This window comes from Cylas formicarius, unplaced genomic scaffold, assembly GCF_029955315.1.
Source record: "Cylas formicarius isolate icCylForm1 unplaced genomic scaffold, icCylForm1.1 PGA_scaffold_5__7_contigs__length_24384050, whole genome shotgun sequence".
In the NCBI taxonomy this organism is placed as follows: domain Eukaryota; kingdom Metazoa; phylum Arthropoda; class Insecta; order Coleoptera; family Brentidae; genus Cylas; species Cylas formicarius.
The window spans coordinates 11,086,604-11,109,819 of NW_026844341.1; the positions used below are offsets into that span (position 1 = coordinate 11,086,604).

At 33.2% G+C, this 23,216-nt stretch overlaps 1 protein-coding gene across 1 annotated transcript in view; it reads right to left on the reverse strand.

Annotated features, from left to right (window-relative positions):
• Positions 1–264: 264 nt before the first annotated feature.
• LOC132702315 (ras-related and estrogen-regulated growth inhibitor) overlaps positions 265–23,216 on the reverse strand; it is an 82,419-nt gene continuing 59,467 nt past the window's right edge. Inside the window, exons 4-7 of the mRNA XM_060670874.1 lie at positions 18,770–18,979; positions 15,030–15,131; positions 4,291–4,474; positions 265–590 (exon numbers count right to left, since the gene is read on the reverse strand). Coding sequence (XP_060526857.1) covers positions 346–590; positions 4,291–4,474; positions 15,030–15,131; positions 18,770–18,979 — 741 coding nt within the window. The 3' untranslated portion in view covers positions 265–345. The remainder of the gene's footprint in view (positions 591–4,290; positions 4,475–15,029; positions 15,132–18,769; positions 18,980–23,216) is intronic.

Genomic DNA, 23,216 nt, shown 5'->3' on the forward strand with positions numbered 1-23,216 from the left:
CAGGTCTCTACCGGTCACCAATATGGGAATCCGTCGTCCGAAATGGTGTTTATGCCCCTAATTTATGCCCCCCTCAAAAAATATAAAAGCAGGTGCAGAGTAAAGTGAGAGCCAGTTTAAATCAAGCTCTGAAGAAGCCAACAGGATGATTGGTGAAACATTAGCTAGTTCTACTAAACAAAAACCGACGCAGGAGGCATCCAGAAGTTTTATAAAAAGTATTACAATAGCCTGTTTCTTTGAAAAATTAATCTATACAGTAGGTTCGAAACGAGAAGAAGAATTCGAAACACCAAACGACATAGGTTTAAAACGAATCCCTGGTTTATGCTCAGTCTCATTATTTCAATAGCTGGCGTTATTTCCCCTCATGGATATGCTCATTCGCCTTTCGGTCCGAAAGTAAACGGTCTCGGCCGAATTTCCCGAACCGCCTGGTTTATATCTCCACCTCCACGGTCTCTGCTGCAGATGTCCGTCGGTGGATGCCCTTTCCCTGAAGGGGGCCGGCTCGCTCGGACTGGACGTTGCGCTACCTTTAAATTCGGACTCGTCTTCCTCTTCCAATTCTACTTCGGTCCAGCGGCGACCTATCGAATGAGTTGTTTTCATCAGATATCACCGGGTTTCTGATCTTAAACATCGAAAAACGTTGAAATTTCCATTTTTAGTTCATAAAGTTTACTCTTATAGGTATACTTTAATTTATTTTATAAGTCAAAGATAACTTGAGAGACTGAGAATAAACTGTGCTCTTATTTATATGTAGTATCAAAGTTAGTAGTTACTGGTCTATCTCAGCTCTATGTGTTTATTGTTCAGTTAGAAAATGGCTTTAAGACAATGTAGAATATGATGTTGATTCATTTTGTTTTATTTGTGGTGAATTTATTAAAGCTAGGAGTAAAAGAATTGCTTTGTCAACAAATTTGATATTTTGCGTAGCCTATGAAGAATATTTTAACCTAAAAATCAGTAACCAGGGTTTAAATTGGGTACCACAGTTTGACTGCATTAATTGTAAAAATACTTTAGAAGGTAATAAACTGACATTTAACATTTTCAAAAATATCAACCAAATTTAAATCACAAAAGTCGTAACTACGTTATTTATAGCTTAGTAAAGAGGATAAAACCGACGTATGAAGTTTTCAGAGTGAAGGCTTTGGAGGGGACCTAGTGATCATGTCCATGACTGTTATTCTTGCATCGTTAATCCAAGTAAGCGTCGATATGGTGAAAATACAGCATCCTCCTTCCTCCTTCAACCTCAGTTCGGATACCACATGATGAAAATTTTCCTGTGCCATCACGTTCAGATAGCTCTGAAGTTTAAGCGTCACAAAGTTCAACAGAATCTGGTACACCACTAACCAACACTGATTGAATTCATGTTAAAATCCCATGTTTTTGGGCCACATTTTATCAGTCCAAGTGAATTTAAAGATTTGGTACGAGATTTGAACCTATCTAAGAATACAGTGGAAAATTGTACGTTCTCGACTAAAACAATGGAATTTTCTCGAAGACGATGTAAAAATAACTGATCAAAGAGAGCGTTATAAAAGTTCTTCATGCTTTTTCACAAAAGAAGAAAGCATTTGTTACTGTAATAACGTGACTGAATTGTTTGAGACAATTGGAATACCCTTCGTAGCATCTGACTGGCGGCTTTTGTGAAAAGGTCACTGAAACCATAACTTCATGTAAAACTATAAAAAACAGTAAAATTTGATTTTTACAGAAAAAATTGCTCTAGTTTCTAGAAAAGCAAACTTTAATTTAAAAAAAGAATTCTTATTTTTAGTGTAAGCAAAACTGAAATTTAAATTCAACCAAAAATCGTGTTGAGCGGAGTATTAGATCTAAATCCTAGTCTCAGCGAAAAATAACATTTAAGTAATTTCTAATGTTGGTGGTTAATTTTTTTAGGCATGTATTGCGGTTTATCTGTTTTTATTTTTGTACTATTATAAGTTCCTTGATCTTAAAAATAATTAATATCTCAATTGCCAACCAATCTCTATAATTATAATCATGTGTAATTATTATAATAATTATTATTGTAATAAACTACCTGCAGTAGCGCAAATATTACATTGGTTTCGTTCACCAAATCCGTCTTTCTATTGAATGCAAATTAGTGTGGCCTTAATTTAAGAACGATTTTTAAAAACTGTCATTACAATTCAACTGAAATTATAACACATATATGATAAGACAATACGCAGGATATTTAAAAATATCGACGCTATGGTGAATAAAGATGTGCCCTTTAGGAGATACGGCTATGTATTATGTATGACTCTGTTTAAGATACCTAAATTTTGGTTCGATGGTAAAATATACTTCCAGTATCCATTATCAACAAAATTGAAAAGATATCAGAATGAAGCCTCAGGTGACAAAAATACACCGTGAGAAGAGTTAACTGCTCGACGAATATTTGGACAGGTACACCCGGAACTATACAGTGGTCCTCAAAGTAAAGTCTGTTCATAGATATAAGAAAGTGCCTAACTGATACGAATTAAGAAAAGACCCGCGCAAGCTGTAAGAATGAAATATGGCCGAACAGGTCCGTACTTTGCTTAGAATTTAATTATTTGGGGTTTTTAGGAAAGATACTAAACAATATTTACTTATAAAATTACAAATTATTTTTATTACCTACTTAAATTACTTCACATACTATATCAGTATCACTATAGGCATCATCGCCTGTTCTAATTATTATTTGATCTATATTATTTGCAATATGGATATACGATTGTTCTGCTTTTTCTATATGTTTAGCAGAATTTGCCCAACTTTGTGGAGGGATGTTTAAAACTTCGGTGTCTATAAGTCTGAGGATATTGAAGTTAACACGGGGAAAAACATTGTTACGACAAATGGCAGATTTCAGTTGGTGCCAAACATGTTCAATGGGATTAAATATACAGTGGTAAGGCCTTAAAACTGTACGTCCTAGATTTTTTGCATAATTATGACAGACGTATTCCTTTTGTAGGTTCAAGTTTTGTAAAACCTCAATTAATTGCTTTCTGGTATAACCTTCGTGAAAATAAATGTCGTTATTATACATGTAGTTTTGGATTGTTGGTTTTGTGTCACATGAGGAAGGGGTTTTAGTCAACTGTTACTGTGACAACTTGCATTGTCCATTACAATGACGCTATTAGGAGGAATGTTTGAAGTAGTTTGTTTATAAACCAACTTTCGAACTGTCTTCATGGTAATCCAGAGAAGAATCTTTAATATTTTTCGTAGTCAGAGAAAATCCATTTGGAATCCAACCATCTTTAGAGCCAGCATGCAAAGTAGTTATTCTTTTACCTCTTGTCGATGACGCGTTTGTTTTACACTTATCAGTTGAGTCAACTCAACCCTTTTCAGGGGTACCATAAGTGTCGAACCAGGTTTCACCCAAGTAAATAATTGGCCTTTGTTTTTCTCTGCAAATCCTAATTTTTTCTAGATATTCCAGTCGCCATTTCCGAATTCCAAATGATTCCATTAAAACTTGCCTTTTGTCAATTTTTTTTAAATCTAAAACCCATGTGCTGAATACACTTGCATAAGGTAGTTATGCCGCATTTAACACCGGTTTCATCTTTTTCAAGCCTTCTAATTGAGATATCTAATATAGGCACGCTTTGTTCCTCGTATAACTGGTAAATTTTACGCCGTATTATATCTTGATCACTTTCATCTACACTCGAGAAAATGTCAGCACCGCAGCATGTTTCCTCGCTGAAAAGGGATTATTCACAATTTTCCATACAGTTGATGTTGAAATTTTCGTCAATGTGGCCGTTTCCTCTAAAGATGCTTGCTTGCTGCCACCACGTTCAATGAGAGTCAAATAAACATTGTTTATAACTTCCTTAGTCTCAATAGAATACATACATTTGGGTGGGAGCATCTCCTGTATAGAATGTTAATGACCACCCTTGGATAATCCCATTCAAAAGCAATTGGTAACTTTTTTATATCTATGAACAGACCATACCCGACCTCAGCCCATTAAATTTTATAATTCATTTTTGGAAAGTTTTTTTAAACGCAAACCTAAATTTATTTCACGTGCTTGTTATTGTTTTTTTTTTTTGCGAAAGCAAGTTTTTTTTCTTAGGAAGCACATTTTTTACTTACTTACTTAGTTATTCTTATGTCAATACAAAATACCGCTTGATATTTTAAAGCAAACTGCAGGGAATTTGGATGATAGGTTGGGAAAGTTTCAGAAAAGAATTTTTTTTTAGTGATTCACCATTCGAGGCTTACCTAATAGGCTTGGTCTGCAACCATATGGAATCAAACTGCTTGGGGAAATAATGGAATTGCACAAAATCCGAGCAGAGTCCGATGGACTTTCCGGTTCCTTTTCGCTGCCCGATCGCCGGAGTTTGCTCGGGTTTTTGCCGAGCACGCGCCAAAATCTACAGGTGTCGCGAAACACATTCCATACCTAAAAGGGTTTGTTATTAGATAAACGCCACATAACAATATAAAACATGATCAAAACGCCACCTGGGGGCCCGCACACTTAATTTAGTATTGAACGAAGTCTTTTTTCATATTACCACTTGCACCAACATCGAAAGGAAGTTGTTACAGCTTCAAAAGTCACCTAAGTTAAACAGTCAATTTTGGTAGTTTCATTTAAATTCAACTGAAATGCGAGGTTGTAAGTTTCCGTTAAAAATAAATGAAATAAATAGGCCAGGTTATTCTGTCTGCAAAACAAAAAATTGAAGAAAAGAGTAATTTTCCCGTATATTTATAAGCCCTATCGACAGGGTCACCGATAAGATATATAAAAAGAAAACAGTGCAAACATGCAAGTTTCATGATTTTTAATGAATTTTTGGTAAGACGATTGATGGGCAGTGATTTTGAAGAATCGCAAAAGAGTGTCACTTTTTAGACTTGTGTGCGAGTAAGAAATGGCTGTAAAATTTGTATTCGTTCATTTAACTGTCGAAACGATGATTATTTTCAGGTTATTTATAAAACATATTGTTTCCACGTGTCCCAATATCATCATCATCACTTTAATCCAAATGTTCCTGAATGCTATATACAAATCATTTCAAATACGACGCCATTATAGGTATTTTCTCAGAATAAGTTAACGGATGTGATGTAGCTGCTTTGTTCGTGATTTTCTTTGAATATCTTCTAAAACTCCGGAATGACATGACAATGACAATTTTCGCTTTTTGGTCCACTTTTAAATATTAAATTGGACTCGTTAATTAATCCTTCCTTTGATCCAGCGTGAACCACAATATATCGATGACCTTCGCTAGCTTTTTTAGAACTTGTAGACATAGTGTTATCCTGCCGGCTTTATTAATAATCAATAAATGCGATGGTATAAGCATCTCCTCCTAAATTTTAATTTTTGATATATTCCCTCAAGAAGTTGATTCTCTGGTCATTTGCCTCTTTGAGATATTCATTTTTCGCATACGTGCAGTATATCCTGTATTTTGTTCTTTCAGTACTGTGTAAAATTGATAAAAAGACACAAATTCATAAACGCATCCGGTATTGGATGATATGAAGAAACGACAATGATTTTTATCAAACATGTTTCGTCATTTGATATAGATTAAACCAAAATAACGAAAACTGACGTCATTCCAGAAAGGTATAGGTTATCCAGTATTTCTATTACTTAAGTACATGGTAAATAGTTTGGATATTTCGACTCAAGAGAGCAGTAAGTGAAAATGTTTGGCTTCTACAAAAACAACAGCCGCTGGATCTTAAAAATGATTATTATTGCAACATATAAATATTCGATTAGATTCAATATTTCCCAATTCTTAGGAATATTTCAGACCAGAATTAGTACTTATCTCCTCAAACCAAGATTCTTGAAAAAATATGCATGTGCAAATGATCGAAGTCTTGTTAAAGGATCGTTCTTGTAAATCTTACAACTGATGACTTAATTTGTCAGACTGATCCAAATAAAGTAACTGGTCTTATTCTCTCTTATTTTTGATACTGTTGATTATTTCGAACAGTCCCTTTATGTAAATCAGAAAATCGAGACATGTTAGTCACGAGTATAGCATATCCAACAATATGTATGTGAGTTAGGGTATACCTAAAGGCTCAATCTTGGGACCTCTGCTCCTGTCGGCATACATCTACTCTTCTCAAGCACATGAAGTATTTGATGCAGCTACAAAGATTAACGAGGACTAAATTTTCTATTGGATATATCTTCAGCTTCTAGCGTAGAGCTTAATGCCAATAAATCGTATTATTATTATTATTTGAAACCCATATCATGAGAAGGCCAATAAACACTATGCAAAATTTCATTTAAAATTAACAATGGTTCAGCTGTAATCGTCACTACCAAACTCCATTCTATAAACCAATATAATATAATAATATAATGTGTGCTTTTTAGTCCACTTTCAAATATTAAATCGGCCGATTTAAAAAATCCTTCCTTTGATGCACAATATATCGATTATCATCGCCACCGTTTTTAGGACTTGTAGACATAGTGTTATCCTGCCAGCTGTTTCTAAACGACCCTTTACTAAAAACACAAGGCTCGTCAATAAACACATTTTGATTTTCGATATATTCCCTCTTGTGGACAATGTGAGGTAAATCCGTCAAGTATTTGATTTCTTCCACTTAAAAACCAATACGTTTTAAGTATTTTCCTAGCGAGCTAGTGGAAAGATCCAAATATTCATTTGTCTCTTTTAGTTTTTTAACATTTTTCGTATTATTTTGTTCTTAAGTAATCTGTAATTAAAAAATGTAAAAATAGGGATTTAACGCTATTTGTTTTCTTAATATTTATGATTGCTGCATTCCTGAGTTGTGTTGCAATTGAAGCTCGCTCAATTACATTATCGATTTGCGGAAGGATTTAATTTGATTTCTTTCCAATTGAAAACAAGCCAAAATATTCAAAACTTAGTTGTGATTGCTGATTATATGTTCGCGGCATCTTGCAAAAGCTTATAAGGGGTGCTTTTTTTCGATGTATAGAAATTTAAGTTGCAATAAAACAACGATGGATTATTCGATTGACATGAATTTTATTTGTCCAAAAGGTAATCTTGTGGCATTACATTTTAATTATGATTTCTGGCATATGACCGCCACGGCTGGAGCGGATGTAATCCAATCGGGACGTCCAATTTTCGATGACTTTTTCCAACATTTGTAGCCGTATATCGGCAATAACACGGCGAATGTTGTCTTCCAAACGGTCAAGCGTTTATGGCTTATCCGCATAGACCAATGACTTTACATAGCCCCACAGAAAGTAGTCTAGCAGTGTTAAATCACAAGATCTTGGAGGCCAATTCACAGGTCCAAAACGTGAAATTAGGCGGTCACCAAACGTGTCTTTCAATAAATCGATTGTGGCACGAGCTGTGTGACATGTTACGCCGTCTTGATGAAACCACATCTCCTGGACATCATGGTTATTCAATTCCGATCACCATTGACTGTGACGTTCTGGCCATTATCGTTTTTGAAGAAGTACGGACCAGTGATTCCGCCAGCCCATAAAGCGCACCAAACAATCAGTTTTTCTGGTTGTAACGGTGTTTTGACATACACTTGAGGATTAGCTTCGCTCCAAATGCGGCAGTTTTTTTTGTTGAGGTAGCCATTCGACCAGAAGTGCGCTTCATCGCTAAACAAAATTAGCTTATGAAAATCGGGAACAACGGCAATTTCGTTTTAGGCCCATTCGACGAATCTACGCCTTACTTGATGATTGTTTGGCTTCAATTCTTGCACGAGTTGGACTTTGTAAGCACGTAAGTCAAGATCCTTCCATAAAGTGGATGCACACAGATCCAATTCCTGTGTTCGATGGCGGATGGACTCATTCGGGTCTTCCTCAATGCTACGCTCCACAGCAGCAATAGCTTCTTCTGTACGCACCGTACGGCGTCTCTGGGGATGCGAGTTATCAATAAGAGTAAACACGGAGCGAAAACGTCCGATGGTTAATCGAATTAACTGCTCTGATGGACGATTTTGTCGAGGATAAAATGGACGTAGTGCGCGATACCTATTCCGCGCAGAACCATTATTTTTGAAATAAAATTGCACTATTTGCAAGCGTTGTTCAGGCGTGAGTCTATTCATGATGAATTGCCAAACCAAACTGAGAATAAATCACTTGACAGATGTTAAATCGGTCGCCATCTTGAACAGTTATGCCAACTTAAAGTTCTATACATAAAAAAAAACACCCATTAGATTCACAACAAATCAATGTCAAGACACGATAATATATTTTTTAATTTTTTTTGTCTCTGTCCGTTGACAAAGATTAAACGAAAATATCAAAAATGAGGTCGTGGGGCCTTATTATGGACTTGGCTTTAATCAGTATCTTACTTGTTGAAGTTTTTCAGGGGCTACGTTATATTTTAAATGAAATAGTTGATATTCCTCTTAATTTTCTTAACTACAACTTCATCACCCATGACATCCATTTATTAAAGAACATTCACTAACCACCTACAGCTGCGAAGTTTAGAAATCCCAATCAAAACTCTTGAACGAATTAAGAACCTCTTTCACGAAATGCAGATTCGGCTATAAGAGACTTTTTGAAACGCTGATGCAGCAGCATTCATGGCATGCAAGATCGTCTGACCTGAACATGCCAAGTGGGATACTATACCCCACAATCAGTCGATCTATATGATTAAAGATACAAGTTTACATTAGTCTAGAAGTGCAGGATTAGAAGTCATACAACAATTTTTTTTTATTTATATTTTATTCAATAGTTAGTCATGTTAAATGCAGAAGATGGCCACAATTTCAGAGAATTTCCTCTGGCAACATTCTGCCTCTTCTAAAGACTGCAGGAGAAATCAGAGCTGATAAAAAATTACAGTTAAGAAAGTCGACCTATATAACAAAACACTTTTATTCGCTTAAAGACCTTGTCAGATTTATTTCTCATTTATATTATTATTGCCACTGAAAGAGAAATTGATACTTGTTCCCGGCGTCTGAATGGGACGTCCTAAAAATATCTTCAATTGATTTATTATTTTCCAAACCGTATAACTCCCGAGTATACAAGACGCATTGAACTAAATTAAGATATTGTAAACCTTACCAGTGGCAATAAAAACGCAATAAAAACAATGCCCAAGTGATGATATCACGCATCGTATAAATATTTCAATGCGGGCTATATTTAAATTCAATTGTATTAGAGGTACAATGATGAGGTCCATAAAATTTTATTTGTTGGGTTCGGGCAATTAACGAATAGAAGGAGGTATATTTACTAGAGGATTTTGAGTAGTGTTTAAAAACGAAACTAATAAATTGAAATGAAAAGAATTAAAACATAGTAATAACAACAAAAAGACACAGATGTCACCATCCATACTTGACCGGCAAGAGGTTGTTTTTACTAAGAACTGAAGAGAAACCACTCATAGCGCCCAAACGAAGAACTTGCTAATCTTGCTAAAGACAAGCAGCTGTAAGGACTGCTGCCGATACCCAAGCTCAAAGATCAATGCAAGAAAAAACACCTGGACGGTATGCAGCGAAGTAAACTTCGAATTCTCTACCTTATAGATGGAGCGATATTTACGTACATGGAGTTCTAACTCTTTTACCAAGAGATTTGATTAGGAATTATCGGTGATCATTTAATTAGACCTCATTTTCTATCTTTGAGTGTGTCCTATTTGCGCTGTCTACAAGAATTACGTCATTTACTATAAAATGTACCCCAGCTTTTGGAATCGTACCTATGGAAACCGCTTGATAGGAAAAGGGTTTTATTATTTAATACTTTGAATACGTGTCCTGGGGATATTTTAAAGAACTACTCGACAATGCCCGAATAATCCAGGCATATTCTAGAGTATTAGAGACTTTATCCTGCTTAGAATTACATCGCAAAGTAAGCATTTTTAACGCCATCCATAAAATTTGAATTTTTTTGCCTTAGGTATCTTGCTTATTTATGTTCTATTCGGGTTACATTGCTTAAATAGAAAAAATTGAAGAAAGTATTGAGAAATATTTATTATTGGATTATTTGCAAAATGTTATTGTTTACAGGATCATTGATAAATACACTGTTTGGCAGCACCGGACTAAATAATTTTTCTAATGAAAAAATTGCAGATGGCAGAAAAGTTTCTTATAAACCCGTCAACCGAAATATATTTTTTTCCTTAATTCGTTTGGTTTCGGTATTAATACCAAGTTTGTTGGAAAACTGGATTACTTTGGCATAATTCGTCTTTTAATTGGCCGACGAAGCAAAATTTTTTGAAGAGGTTATTTTCAATCAACACTTTTCGTCTGGCGACAAACCTTATGCCACAAAAGAAATTTAGTTTAAAAATGTTTTTATTGTTAAAAGATAATAAAGTAAGTTTTTTAATTTACGATAAATCATTGAATGCTGCAAAATGCCTTCAAATATTAAGGGTAAATGATTTTCTCGAGATTCTTAGCCTTCAGAAACTTCGGGCATCTACCAACTAGATATGGCACCGGCTGCACTCAAAGGAGGTCACAAGAATTACTGGAATTATTTAATGGTCATTGGTTTCGACGTTTGGGGCCTTGGGATTGGACAGCAAAATCGCCGGATTTCATGTCATTAGAGTGCGTTACAGTCACTCAACCAGTTGATACCAATGCAGAGCAAGGAAGAGTTAGGTCATCAGATTGGATGATGCTTTGAACAAGTAGACTATCGGACATAAAGGAGGCTACTGTCAAGTGATTTTAAAGTGTTTAGAATGCACTAGTCAACATTTCGGATACCTAATGGAAGAATTGGACTCATTTATATATGTGCAATTTTAATTTTAATTGCCTAACATTTTGTCATTTTAAATAGTTTTTAAAATGTTTTTGGTAAAAATTCAAATTTTCACATATTCATGAAAATGAATTGGTTAACATAAGACGGATGTTTCATGTTCACCTGAAACATGAATTACGCCAAAGGAACCCAGTTTTCAGAGAAACTTCAGAAACAAATGACACATCATTCCAAAGGGAAGTTAATTTGCTCTTGAAATATCTGATAAAACATAGGGTGTTCGATTTAAAAAAAAAAATAGAATTTTCACCTTTTTTGTATCCCGTAGGCTTTGAGCAGTCCTGTAAGCTACTAAGCTAAGCTACCTCCAAACTTGCTTCTTGCTCCAGTGTTGTAGTAATAAAAAATTAATGTTTTGGTCGAAAAATAAAGGAAATAATTAATTCCTCCAAAACCACTAAAGCTAGGTATAGGAAGGTATTACTCAAAATTAATCATAAAATATAAACGTCTGAGGCAACGCAAAATATGAAACAACTTATATAAGGGGTGTTTTTTTTCGATGTATAGAACTTTAAATTGTCTCAATTGACATGAATTTTATTTATCCGAAAGATAATCTTGTGGCATTACATTTTAAATATGATTTCTGGTATATGACCGCCACGGCTGACGCGGATGTAGTCCAATCTGCACGTCCAATTTTCGATGACTTTTTCCAACATTTGTAGCCGTATATCGGCAATAACACGGTAAATGTTGTCTGCCAAATGGTCAACGATTTGTGGCTTATCCGCAGATACCAATGACTTTACATAGCCCCACAGAAAGTAGTCTAGCGGTGTTAAATCACAATATCTTGGAGGCCAATTCACAGGTCCAAAACGTGAAATTAGGCGGCCACCAAACGTGTCTTTCAATAAATCGATTGTGGCACGAGCTGTGTTACATGTTGCGCCGTCTTGAAATGAAAGAGTTAGTAACGATAGCTTTATACCGATCACCATTGACTGCAACGTTCTGGCTATCATCGTTCTTGAAGAAGTACAGACGAATGATTCCACCAGCCCATAAAGCGCACCAAACAGTCAGTTTTTCTGGATGTAATGGTATTTCGTCATACACTTGAGAATTAGCTTCGCTCCAAATGCGGCATTTTTGTTTGTTGACGTAGCCATTCATCCAGAAGTGCGCTTTATCGCTAAACAAAATTCGCTTATGAAAATCGGGAACAACGGCAATTTCGTTTTGGGCCCATTCGACGAATCTACGCCTTACTTGATGATCGTTTGGCTTCGATTCTTGCACGAGTTGGACTTTGTAAGCACGTAAGTCAAGATCCTTCCATAAAGTGGATGGACACAGATCCAATTCCTGTGCTCGATGGCGGATGGATTCATTCGGGTCTTCTGTACGCACCGTACGGCGTCTCTGGGGGTGCGAGTTATTAATAAGAGTAAACGTGGTTATCAAGGAGGGTTATCAAGAGAAAAAAAAGGTCCAGTGATAATTAAAGTGCTTGTGAAATGTCTGTTTTTCAAATAGGCGAGCTTTTGGAATAGAAATACATAGATTAACATTAAAACTTTTTTTAACCATAGCTGCTTTATGTTTAGATTTAGATTTTTTTTATTTCTGGTATTTAGAAAGTGGATATCATTGCTAAATGATTTTTAAAATAATACATTTGAATTTATATGCCCTTTTCTGAGAGGTTCTTCAAAAACCTTGGTCATGTCTAAAGAAAATTCGATTCAATCATCAAATAGTACATATGTAAATGAAATCTGATATCCGATTCTCCCATTTATATAGATCAGCAAGACAAAGACAATAATCATCATTACCTATATTATATTAATATAACCAACCAATTCCACGAAATAATTTACTCCATTGACGATGTTGCCTAAATCCGCAAAAAAAGCACTAAGTTTTTAAAAATCTGGCTTTAAGTTGCTTTGTTATCTTCGTTTCACGATACTCTCGCTTCGCATGTAGGAACGAATAGTAAATAATTTACCTTTTTTTCCATTCTGCCATTTGCCGTTCTAATTTTAGGATTCACTTAAGTTTCGAGCGTTTCTGCGATAAACCCGCAACATCAGATTCGTTTCGACGAAAATTTTAATGTTATCGTAACCAGTAAGATGGAAGAGGCGCTTAAGAAGATCCTGGCGAATTGGTTTTAAAGTGAAACGCAGTAATAACACATGCTGGGAAGGTTCAAAACCAAATTTCCTCCGCTACACTTAACATTTATCAATATCACTGAATTATAACTAAAGACAAGATAGATAGATATAGTATCCCGTTTCCCATTAAGCGGTTAGATCAAACAGTTCGAGACGAGGGTTAATCCGCAGATGGCTGTCCTATTTCACGATGAGTTTCAAAAAAGGATAATAATAGAGGACTTTATTCATTGAGTTATAAACCAGGCTTCAAAATTATATTATTCACAAAAGAAATTAACAACCTATTATAAGCAATTTTCACATCTCTATAGCCTGAGTAAAAATGTGAACCTTGATCAAATCTTTGTAAGGATCATCAAAATGTCTTACTTTGGAACATTTTAACACAGTTTATTAAGCAAACGTATTTTCAGTACTCCCATATGAAATAGTTTTTTCGGGCAGCAGCACAGATGCGAATCATGCATTTATGGCACAAAAAAGAGTAATACGAACCATCTTGAACCTGTGCAAACGACATTCTTGCAAGTTTAGGTTTAAGAAGTTGAGACTCCTCACAGTTCCAGGCTTATATATATATATATATATATATATATATATATATATATATATATATATATATATATATATATATATATATGTGGGTGCTTATTTTTTTTTGTTCAAGAACAGAGAAAAATTTATTATATTTACAAAATTTGAATCAATGCGATCTTTGTGGTTTACTTTTTGTTTTTATCTTCGTGATTTTACGTATCTCATTTTTTGTTTTTCCTGGTTAAAGCTTAAAGGCAATAATTTTATGACTGGGCATCTTCTTCTTTAAATATATAACTAATAATAACTAATACCAGTATGTAGGTGATAGAGTGCTATTTTATTTCACTCTATAGATAATAAAACATATACTAGTTCTAAGATTAAAAATTAAAAATAAAATAACCAAATTTACATGATATTGAGAACCTATGGACGAGTTACGCTTACTTTGTTCAATTGTGACAATGCCTTATCTGTACGTTATTTTTGAAATAAAAGATAAAAGATCATCATGGATGAATAATTGGAAATATTAATTACTTAATTAATATGACGCAAGCAATATACAGGGTGTTTTAAAATTGAATGACAATAATTAAGGGTGCAATTTTTGGCTCCATTTTAATAAGAAAACTTCATATAAATTTGTGTCCTAAACGTCTTAATTTTTGAGATACAGGGTAAAATAAAGTAAAATTTCAAAAATGGAATCTATTTTTGTAATATCTGCAATACCACTTTAGATATTTTAAAGAAATTTAGCACCCATGTACTATGTATCTCTAACCATTTCTAAAGAAATTCAATTTCTTGGGTTTTTTAAATCCGTTGTACTGCTTTCGTTTAGAAAAATAAAAATAAAAAATAATGAAATAACATAACTTCTTAACAAGATAAATAATAAACGATTTCTATTTTTTTTTAAAAACACTACCTACCATTAATAATTTTTAGCAAAATTGTCTGTGAATAAATTATTAACAAGTTTTTTGAAAAAAAGTAGAATATAGAAACTAGATAGGTTGTTGAAAGTGCCCTCCACCTTGATGAATACACGCTACGGCTCTTTTGCTCATATTGCTGTGCACTTTAGGAGGCCATGATTCCAAATGCCTCTTGATCTAAAGAGGTATTACGGATACTAATAAAATAAATTTTATTTTTGATAACTTTACCGCCTCGTATCTCAATAGTTTAGACGTTCAGGACGTATGTTCATATAATTTCTTTTTTAAGGGACCCAAAAATCATCCCCTTAATTATTGACATTCAATTAGAAAACAAAGTAAGTAGGTAAGTTCCAATATCGCAATTTAGTGATCCGTTTAATTCGCATTCATTTCCGCTCTTAAAATTAAAACTAAATTTAATAATTTTTAAAAGTTGAAATGAAGTAAACTATGAGTGAATTAAATGAATGAAGTAAATTATAATCGCTTACTCACAAAAAGGAAACCTACCTGCTCAATGCTCTCCCGTACGGAAATTTCGTGGAAGCAAACACAGCCTATTTCTTTACTTCGTTTCTGGCCCTCTTCTAAAGTGACCATTCTGTCTTCAATCTGAAACAGAATTTGTTCAGTCGCACATTAGGTTCATATAAAAATTAAAAAAAAAAACGCTTTCAGTTCCCGATCCAGCACCCTGTATGGGTCAACTATCCATGCACACCTCCTCCAATAATTTATAAAAAAAAAAGAGACGTTCGGGAGCATCCATTTTCCGACTTGCGAGAATTAATGCAGGGTCGTATTTTATATTAAATCAAAACACCTCCTCGATTTCCAACAGGATTAAAGCCCTAAACTTCGTTAAATATGGAGGCAGTTTGGAACTGATTAAACGTCACTGAAGGGGTGTTCAGAGACCCTTTCTCATTTAAAACGTCGGTGCTTAGTTTTTCGAAAACGCTTTGGATGGTATCGACAGATAAATTGAATTCCGAATTCTCCATCTTATTGGAGTGAGGGAGAGAAGCAAAGATGAGTATTTTTAAAGCAAATAAATAAATAAAAGTAAACATTGACATATTTTTCCTCTAGAAAGTCATTACTAAAGAAACTAGAAATTAATTTATTTTTTTAGGGGATACAAACGACAGTGTTCCTGTTCCAATAGTTGAAACAATTTTTTTTAATATCTCTAATACCACTTTAGATATTTCAATGAAATTTGGCAACACATAGTTCAAAAGGTATTATTTAGAGTACCACAATTTTTTTTAAGTACACAGTGGCGGGCGTACTGAATTTCACATATCCGTTTTGGCAGATATTGATGGTACGCCACTGATTTCTCCTAAAATAAAAATTATTCTTCCAATCTCCAATCATTTCTAAAGATGTTTAATTTCTTGATTTTTTCAGACCGACGTCGGTTTTCGCTAAAAGAAATTCAAACTTCTCTGCATAGTCATAACAATATCGTTAATATGACAGCATGTACAGAATTATTATGATTATTATTTCTTACTTAAATAATTATTAATAATAATAAAGGGCCTTTATTCGTTTTTGAAGGAAATATCTTACAAAAATATATAACTGTGGGGGCGGCATCCAACATAGTTGCTCTTATGTAACCCCCTTAAACGAGCATATGACACTATGTATAAAGTAAAATATAGCATATAAATTACATAGACATTAATTCAAAGTGGTAGAGTTACATTGTGAAAAAAAAAAACGTTTTTAATAATTTTTAATTTTAACAATTTTAACACTGCAATGAATTCAAAAAAGAAATGCATATATACAATTTGATAGTTACTAGTTTCATGATCGTCTCTATTATGATAAATCTATTGTTGAAGTTTTTGTTTGAATGAAGTTAGTGAGGTGATTGATCTCCTTTGGAGAGGGAGTTTGTTGTAGGCCTTGATAGCATTGTATGTGAAACTGCGCTGAAACTGTGCTGAAGTACGTTTGGGAACGGTAAACAGCCCCCTAAGGCGAGTATTAACCGAGTGAATATCTGATCCACGAGTAAGTTTGTCAAAAAGTTACGTCGGAAGTTGCTAAAAGCTGCGATTAAAAGCTGCGATTTAAAACGTTCTTCTAACGTTAGCCAGCGAGAATCCTTTAGGCTAGTAGACATGTGATCAAATTTACGAATATTGTATGAGAATCCGAGACAGGCATTCTGAAGACGCTGAAGACTAACCTTGTACTTTTGAAGTAGGACAAGCCAGTAAACTCATACAGTATGAAATTGAGGAGAGAATTAAGAAATTGGTAAGTTTTAACTTAATTGCTGTGTCCAGAATATCTTTATTACAGTAGAGAATCCGAAGCTTGTAAAACGATTTCTGGATCAATGAAGCAACGTGACCTTCAAAACGCAGATTATTATCCAAATGCAGACCCAGATTTTTGCATTCGGCAACCGGCCGTAAGAGAAGGTCATTTAAGTAAATTTGGACAGGATCTAGACTAATTATTTTTCCTTTATCTTTACCAAAAATTATAAGCTGCGTCTTATTTTCCTTAAGTAACAGATCATGCTTACTAGAAATATCACTGAGAGCACGTAGGTCACTGTTTATGTTGTTAACGGCGGTATTAATTTGAGAGTAATTAAAAGAGAGATATACTTGAGTGTCGTCTGCGTACTGATGGGAGGAACAATGCTTAATAAATTTACAGAAGTCGGAGATATAAACGGAAAACAGCATCGGACCTAAATACTATCCTGTGCTACAGCTTTGCGAATACTTACATAATTGGATTTTGACAGCGATCAGAAAAGTCACTTTTGAAAAACTGCAACACACCAGCCCCCACACCAAAGCATTTCAGTTTAGCAAAGAGCACGCGGTGGTCCAGAGTGTAAATTGTCTATCTGTTTTATTAAAATACTTCAAAAAAGCGAAGTACGAATACGAAGTGGGTAAACTCTTATCTTTGTAGTAGGCTGTGTCTGCAAGAATTACTAATTCAGTTGTGAAGGCGGTTCTTTGACAGTTGCTTTTGACATCAGTTTTTAAATTCAGTTCTTCGGGTCTTATTAATTTGGTATTTAAAATATCCGAGCATTGTTATTTTAAAAAAGAATGATCAAGTCAACTAAAGAGAAGTTGGCGGATATGCATTATATGGATGATTTGGTTGATGGCAGTGCCCCGGAAGCTAGGCGATTATATCAAGAGCGCTATCCTAGTAGAGTCATACCAGATAGGTGCACATTTTCAAATGCAGATAAGAAGGTTGACTGAAACAGGTACTTTCGGGCAAATATTCATTTAAAAGGTGACCATCGGTCTGTAAGCACTCCAGAAATTGAAAAAGCAGTTTTTAAGTCTATAGATGAAAATCCTTAGTAGATAAATTGGAAGTAATCTGAATATCTCGCATATCTTGGTTCGGAAAGTTTTGCCCGATTGTCCATTGTACCCGTGTTAATTTTTGTCATTGGTTTATCAACAAATTTGCGCATTATCCCTTCTTTGACCAAGAACTACTATTTACAGATGAAGCTAACTTTTCCAGAAATGCAATCAGAAATTTCCACAATAACCATATTTGGGTTGATGAAATGCCCCATGCAGTTGTAGAATTTAAACATCAATAACAGTTTTCGGAAAATGTTTTGGGCTGCTATTATTGGAAATTACTTAATTGTACCTTTTCTCCTGCCAGAAAGGCGAAATGCCCATGCCAAAGAGGATTTGCCCATATTGCTACCATAAAAAAGTCGGGAAATTAAATTTCTTTAGAGAGATTTTAAGCATAAGTTTTATTTTAAGAGAAGTCAGTGGCGTGCCATCAATGTCTGCCAAAATAGACAATTGAAATTCCGTACGCCCGCCACTGGTGTATTTAAAAAAAAATGTGGTACACTAAAATAAGTACATGTGTGGCAAATGTCATTAAAATATTTAAAGTGCTATTACAGATATTAAAAAATTTATTTTATTTTTGAAAACTTTACGACCCTGTATCTCAAAATTTAAGATGTTTAGGATATATGTTCACATGAAGTTTTCTTTCCAGAATGGACCCAAAAATCACCCCATGAATTATTTATATTTACAATTCGACGCACCCTGTTTATTTCGTTTTTATATTCATTTCTTGTAGATTTCACCTAATGGTACCTTTTCATTTAGACATCGGGTCGGTCCGGCCGTATGCTATAGAATTCGTCGCGATTTCATTAAGTCGTTTTGACTCTCCGAGGTAAAAATCTCGTGGCACTTTACCTGATCTATTTTATTTCCCACCAGAACGACTGGAACGTCTCCTAAGGGATCTCTGCCGGAGTTTCCGATTCGCCGCCTGCGCTTGTTGTAATTTATCAGGAACTTCAGCCGATAGCATTCGTCAAAGGAACATTTATCAGTTACGGAATACATAAGGATGAAGGCCTCTGCCCATCGGATGTTGGCCTCCAAGCCCAAACATTCGCTCTCCTGAGGGAAGAAAATAATCAATTATTTATAGCTCGAGTTGTTGCTTTCGTGTTACAGTTCTTTTAATATTAGCTAGGTTGTAGTCGCTATTCGATTTCCAAACCGAAAGCCAGAATATCAATTAATTTTGCTTTATTTATGCAAAATTTTTAGTTAAATTTCAATTAAATATTCCATTTACATCTTTTAATAACCCATTATTATATATATATATATATATATATATATATATATATATATATATATATATATATATATATATATATATATATATATATATATATATATATATATATATATATATATATATATATATATATATATATATATATATATATATATATATATATATATATATATATATATATATATATATATATATATATATATATATATTCCGGGATATCATTTGTTCGCTCGTTGAACTCCGACTGGAATCCTGCATTGAACACAGTGTTCGAAGTGTTTTCGGAGCGCGAGCATTGAAGATGCCAAGTGAGATTTTGGCGAAACGTCTGCAGGATTCCAGTCGGAGTTCAACGAGCGAACGGATGATATCCTGGAATATAGTGTCATCACATTTTTCCATCCGTGAATCAATACGTGAGAATATATATATATATATATATATATATATATATATATATATATATATATATATATATATATATATATATATATATATATATATATATATATATATATATATATATATATATATATATATACAGGGTTTTTCACTTAAAACTCCGCACGCCAATAAGTCCAAACCGAAAAGAAATATTTAACTTATGTAAAAAGTACTCAAAGTGTGGGGTCAAGTAGATATTTCCTAAAGTTTCAAAAATTCGACGCCTGCAAAGAGCTGGGCGTCGCGACGCGTCGAAAAATTATTCGATTGCAGAGACTTTGAAAATACGCGCATACAAAAGTACATATTATTTAAAAACTTTTTTGTTATTTACTCAAACTTATTTACTTTACCCGTTTCTAAGCTATACCGATTTAAAGTAAACATTTCTTGATAAATAAAAAATGTGATTAACGCTTATTTTTACAAGAATGCCATGAATGTTAGTTACTATGGCAACCATTGTTATCGCAGTTGTTTTAAGTGCAATTACAAACAATAGATTTCAACTATTTTAGTATGATTTTATTTATTATTTTTTATCGATTTAGTTCTGATAACATGATAAATAAATGAAAAAACAGTAAAATAACTACAAGTTAATAACCAAAATTATTATTGCAATTAACTACATAATAAGATATTTCAAAAATTTTGTTCAAAATTATGTCCATCTGCTCGAACACAACTATCAAAAACTTTTAACAGATGAGCTTGGGTCACTTGTAGGAGAGTCCTTCTTGTGATAGCGGCACATGCTGCACTAATTTTGTTAATGAGATGAGTTTTAAGTGAAAAACCCTGTATATATATATATATATATATATATATATATATATATATATATATATATATATATATATATATATATATATATATATATATATATATATATATATATATATATATATATATATATATATATGTATTGTATATATATATATATATATATATATATATATATATATATATATATATATATATATATATATATATATATATATATATATATATATATATATATATATATATATATATATATATATATATATATATATATATATATAATATTATTATAAAAAAAAAACGTACTATACTATAACATAAGTTTATATAACGCGAAATCTCTCGCATTTGGTTATAATATAAAATAATTTCGTTTCATTTTCCCTCAGTATTTCCTAATTTTACATTAATATCCTCACTAAGCCTGTAATTTCCTTTAATCGTCTGTAAAGGAAACATTAACGACTCTTTAAATAATTAAACAATCTTGGAAACTTCAAGTACCCTTCATAACATGGGTTCCAATGCAGTTGATAGGCACTTGTCACCATGTATATTTAAAATGTCTCACTGTTTAATCTTGGGCCACCGGGTATAGTTCATCGTTTTCATAAAAACATTGCACAAAGAAATACAAAAGCGATTCTTGTTTCAGCTTCAGGTTTTTGTTTCGCAGGAGAAAATTTCCTCTTATTTTGTATTTTGCGAAGACTTTTTAATATTCCGCTAACGACAGGAGTCTTTGAAACGAATTGACAATAAAAAAGTTCTCCGAATAATGGATACCCAATTATGACTGAATAAAACTTTCGTTTGATAATAAAAACGAACTAGCGTATAACTCATAAATAAATTCGAAAGGCTAGGAGCAATGCGACATTTTCTGCATTACTTAAATTAAATAAATTATGAAATACAATTATTAAATACAAATAACGAGACTTTATAAAGCAGAGATTTGAGATTAACAAAAAAACTCTTGAAATTGGTTTATTTTTACATAAATCAAATAAAAACAGAACATAACATATTCACTGCGATCTATTCCGTATGTTTATCTGAATTCATTTGAAGATATGCCTTCAAAAATGTTTCTAACAAAAATTATTGGTCGTCGAAAAATCAAAAATCGACTTATTTTTATTTGAAAACTCACCGCAGTAGTAACTTTAAGTCACTTTACCGTCCCCTGTTTGTCAGCGGAGGTCTTAAGATCGTAGGATCTTAAGATAGCAGTAAAGTACAGATTTCGATATCTGCTACCAAAGAAATAAAATTCTATTCTGGTTAGCGCGCAGTTACTGGCAGCATAGCAAAACACTAACGACACCATGCTTCTGGCAATAAGTTGCCTTTACTGGTCTGGAAAGTTTTTGCATTTGTTAACAAAATGTGGATAAAAATTCGTAACTCTGATGCCATCACTTGCACTACTGACATATTTGGTTGCTAAATGAAGAGAATTATATATCAGTTCTCCTCTGGGATAAATATAAACTACAATGCACTCTCTGCCAGTTTAAGTGCTCATCCAAAATTACATCTAAATATTGACAGCCATGTGAAACATGTATAATATCCTTATTTATTATTTTTTCGAATTCCATTTGGTAAATGTCTTACACAGGGTGTTCTAATTAAATGTCAATAATTAAGGAGGTGATTTTTGGGTCTATTTTAAAAAGAAAATTTCAAATGAACATATATCCTGAACGTCTTAACTTTTGAGATACATGGTGGTAAAGTTTTAAATATCTGCAATACTACCTTAGATGTTTAGATGAAATTTGGCACACATGTACTACAAATACATCAGTGCCGGAGGTATGGAAGTCAAAACGGTACGACGGGTTAAAAAAAATTAAGAGATCAAATCTGTCCATAAATTAATCAAATGAAATCAGTGACTGTTTAATAGTATTTGGTTAATTAGGTCGTCACTGCACTGGTTAAATAGAAAATTTTATTTTGTGAAAAATAAAATATAATTAAAGTAAACAAAATTAAAACTAACTAGTTTTTAGTTACCAACTGCTGTCCTTCAGAAAAAAAAAATAGAAGAAGGTTATTTTTGCTTTTACAGTTTTAATGAAATAACATAACATCCTAACAACAAGATAAATAATAAACGATTCTTATTGAAATTTATTTAATTTATTTAAGTTTAGTTATTTCGTATTCCGACATCGATTGTTTAAAGCATTTTGATAAAACATTTAGAGAATTACTTAAATAAGAAATAATAACGATAGTAATTCTCTGCATGCTGCAATATTAACAATATTGTTATGACCATGCAGAGAAGAGGTTGTTAGTTTAACCTAAAACCGTAGATCAATTGAAAGAATCTAGAAATGAATTTTTTTTAGAAATCATTGCAAATTGTAAGAATGGTTTTTATTTTAAGCGAAATCAGCGGCGCACCACGTGAAATTCCGTACGCCCGCCACTGGTGTATTTTTAAAAAATTGTGGTACCCTAAATAATGTACGTGTGCAAAATTTCATTAAACAAAATATATATTATTACTTTAAATTTTATCAATATGTATCCCAAAAGTTTATGATATATGTTCATAGAAGTTTTCTTATTAAAATGAACCCAAAAATCGTCTCCATAATTATTGACCTTCGATTAGAAAACACCCTGTATGCAGCTTTAAGGCTAACAATTTGCTAGGACTAAGGACTAAATCGAAATGTCTCGTTACAAAACACACCTAGTTTAACGTACTGATAGATTACTATACAATTTTCCGTTAAAGCCCATATTATGTTATTTCCGCAAAACGGAGAAAACACTTACTTTATTCGTCTTTAG